This window comes from Anolis sagrei, chromosome 2 (assembly GCF_037176765.1).
Source record: "Anolis sagrei isolate rAnoSag1 chromosome 2, rAnoSag1.mat, whole genome shotgun sequence".
NCBI classification, from domain to species: domain Eukaryota; kingdom Metazoa; phylum Chordata; class Lepidosauria; order Squamata; family Dactyloidae; genus Anolis; species Anolis sagrei.
Genome location: NC_090022.1, coordinates 57,376,793 through 57,379,741, shown reverse-complemented (window position 1 = coordinate 57,379,741; position 2,949 = coordinate 57,376,793). Strand labels below are relative to the sequence as shown.

General features: G+C 42.5%; 1 protein-coding gene across 1 annotated transcript; it reads left to right on the top strand.

Annotated features, from left to right (window-relative positions):
- Nucleotides 1-260: 260 nt before the first annotated feature.
- Nucleotides 261-2,658, top strand: LOC132769299 (protein SPMIP1). The gene is made up of 2 exons (XM_060766149.2): nt 261-799; nt 2,388-2,658. The coding sequence occupies exons 1-2, from the start codon at nt 358-360 to the stop codon at nt 2,504-2,506; spliced, it is 561 nt and encodes a 186-aa protein (XP_060622132.2). The 5' UTR covers nt 261-357; the 3' UTR covers nt 2,507-2,658.
- The last annotated feature ends 291 nt before the right edge of the window (nt 2,659-2,949 follow it).

Sequence of the window (2,949 nt, the reverse complement as noted above, 5' to 3'; positions counted from 1 at the left end):
TACAGGACCTGCAATAATAATACGCCAACTGGGTTGTAAAATCATCTGTGAGGCCATCCTGGAGGCAAACTTGATTCAGCACTTCTCAACATCCCACCACAAACCTTCTCAAATACAGTCCTTATGTCTTTCAATAGGAATATAATTCTGGGGTTGGTGAAGGACGGAGGGAAACAGGACCCTGGAAACTGCCAGCCAGTGTGATGGCTGCTGTAATTTGAGCCCAGCTTGACTGGCCCTTTTGTGCAGGTTTCCTTGGACACCAGAAACAGGCAGTGTTCACTTATACTAGGCATACACATACATAGACGCACAGACGACAGCCACTGCACAAGCTCTAGTTATTGCTCTGGGGCCATGAGGGGGTTTCTAACCACACAGGAGCAGAATGGATGGAGGGAACTGATTAACAAGGAAGCCTTCTGCAGAGTCGGCTGGAAAGCCAAATATGGGTCCAAATACCCTCGACGGGTGCCTGACTATAGGATCTCTCAGAGAAAATGCTTCTTGCCTGCTCTCTGCCCTCCAGGTGATGGTGGGAACCCTTCTACCTGTGAAGACATAACTGTGCAAAAGAAGGAAGGAAGGAAGTTACCAGAAAGAGAAGATGATCCCCCTCTTCCGGAGCCTCTGCCCGAGATGAGAGCCCCAACTCCGCAGACAGTGCAGTTGCTGTACCAGGGCTTCTCCCATGAGGGCAAAGGCAGGCAACACTATCTCAAAGAGAGGACGAGGAAGAGCCCTGAGGAAAAATTCTACTACCCTTTATTATCATCATGGGACTATGGCTGGCGCTTAGGTAAGAGTAACACTTCTTGAAGTGTATCTGCACTGTGCCATAGTAGCACTTTGGTACCACATTTTGATTATGGAATTCTAGGAATTGCAGTCGGCTGAGGTTCTTAGATTCTAGCATGTAGAAGCCCAGCAGATGAAACTTTGTGTAATGAAATATTGGGAGTGGCTGAATTCCTGTGGAGTCTGCTACGATTACAGAAAAGAGAGAGAAAAGTTGGCAATTCATGTCCATATGCTAAACTTTTGTATTTTTTCCTTGTATGAGACTAGCCTGAGATTTTGTTCATTATTCTTTTCTAGGCATAGTTTTCTTCAGTGGGAGACACTAGTGTCCCATGGTCGAGCTTGAAATTACTCTCTATTCCCCATTGTTGGCTTCAGATGCCACTCATAGGTAAACCATGGACCTTTTCTACACAATTACAGGAATTTTTCTTCCTTAACTGCCACTCTATGAAATCCTGGGCTTTGTAGTTTGGGGACATAGGGCAGGTCCTCTCTGGTTGAGAAATCTGAACACTTCTCTCTAAACTGCAAATCCCAAGATCCCATGGGCTGTAATTGCAAAGCGTGAAAGGACCTTATAATGAGAACTATGAACCAACCTCGGTAAATAGATTTTCAGATCAGTCGATCACTAAGTTCATTTAAAAGGATGAATATTCACGACAGGACTTGGTCCCCCTCCTCAGTTAAAATCAGTACTCCTCAGCTGCAAGGACTGGAAATTTTGGGTAAACTGAATGTTTCATTCTCGCAGCTGCAGATGGGGAATGCACGAGCTGGATGTCACTAGGAAATACATGACACATTTATTGCTCTCTTTCCATATCAACTGACAGTGTGTGACTGTTTTGCAAGGGAGTCTGAAAATCACATCAGTTGGCTGTTGACTCTGTACTCAAAAATGTTCAAACAAGTTTATGTTCCCAGAGATCCAACTGAAATGACGTGATGTACTTAGTCTGGTAGTTCATATGCCCAACCCTAAACCATTGGATGAAAATTGGGAAAAGGCATATATATACATATACACGTGTGTGTGTGTGTGTGTGTGGTGACTTCAATGTGCAAAACACTTTTGCTGTTGTATTGTGTGTCTTCATTTCTGATTTATGGTGATCCCAAAGTGAACCTCTGGTGGAGTTTTCTGGTGCTGTGAGTGTGTGACACACCCAAGATCACTCAGTGAGTTTTCATGGCAAAGCAGAGAATCACACCCTGGTCACTGGAGTCATAGTCCAATGCTCAAACCATTGCACCATGCTGGTTCTTACATGATAGTTGACACAATAATAAATTTATACAACAGATCAAAAGAAAAATATGAGTCCCAAGGAACAGTTTAAAATTCAATGCAACCCTTCCCTTGGGTTTTCTTAGCAAGATTTATCCAGAGAGCATTTGCCACTGATTTTCTTTAAGGTATAATAAAACTTTGCCCTATCTTGCTCACTGCTGGTTTCATGGCTAAGTAGAGATTCCAGGTTTAGTCTTAGGGCAATAGTCAAGTGACTATATTACAATGGTTCCAATCAGAATCATCACCTTCCTACCTTTTAATCAATTTAACTCTTTTCTCTCCACAGGAGATGCTGTTAAGGACATCAGAACCCCAATGTATGGCAAATCCAGAATTGTAAAGGATACTTTCTACATCAAAAATGGAATTTTCTATCACCCTTCAAAAACTGACAAGCTCTCATGAATATTAATGCTGGTTGAAATGTGGGTTGTTCCCCCCCCCCCCCTGTAAATTCTGCCTTCTCATGGATCTTTGTTGTGCTCTATGTGAGCTCTATGAGTTTGCCATAGATTTAATCATTTATATAATAGACACATAAAAATAAAGATTTTTTTTATTATTTTAAGAGTTCTTCTGCATTCATGTCTAAAATGTATAGCCCACCTCATGATGACTTTTTCAGGTTTAAAATATACCAAGGTTTTGATCTCTCTGTAATATATACCTGCCAAGATCCTGCATTGTGGGCTACATCAATGGAGCCCACAATGGCGCTATAACAATGGAGCTACATCACTGACATGATTTGCAACCACATAAGAGTGCTGTGATGATGCCACCATACAAGATATCCTGTCATTCAACAGACAACGGGGCACCATGCAAGATGTCCTGCTGCCCAGTGG

Excerpts from the sequence above, each read along its gene's own strand:
- LOC132769299 (XM_060766149.2), top strand. The coding sequence starts at position 358 with ATGAGGGGGTTTCTAACCACACAGGAGCAGAATGGATGGAGGGAACTG. Across the intron at positions 800-2,387 it reads GGACTATGGCTGGCGCTTAG|GAGATGCTGTTAAGGACATC; the intron begins GTAAGAGTAACA and ends TTCTCTCCACAG.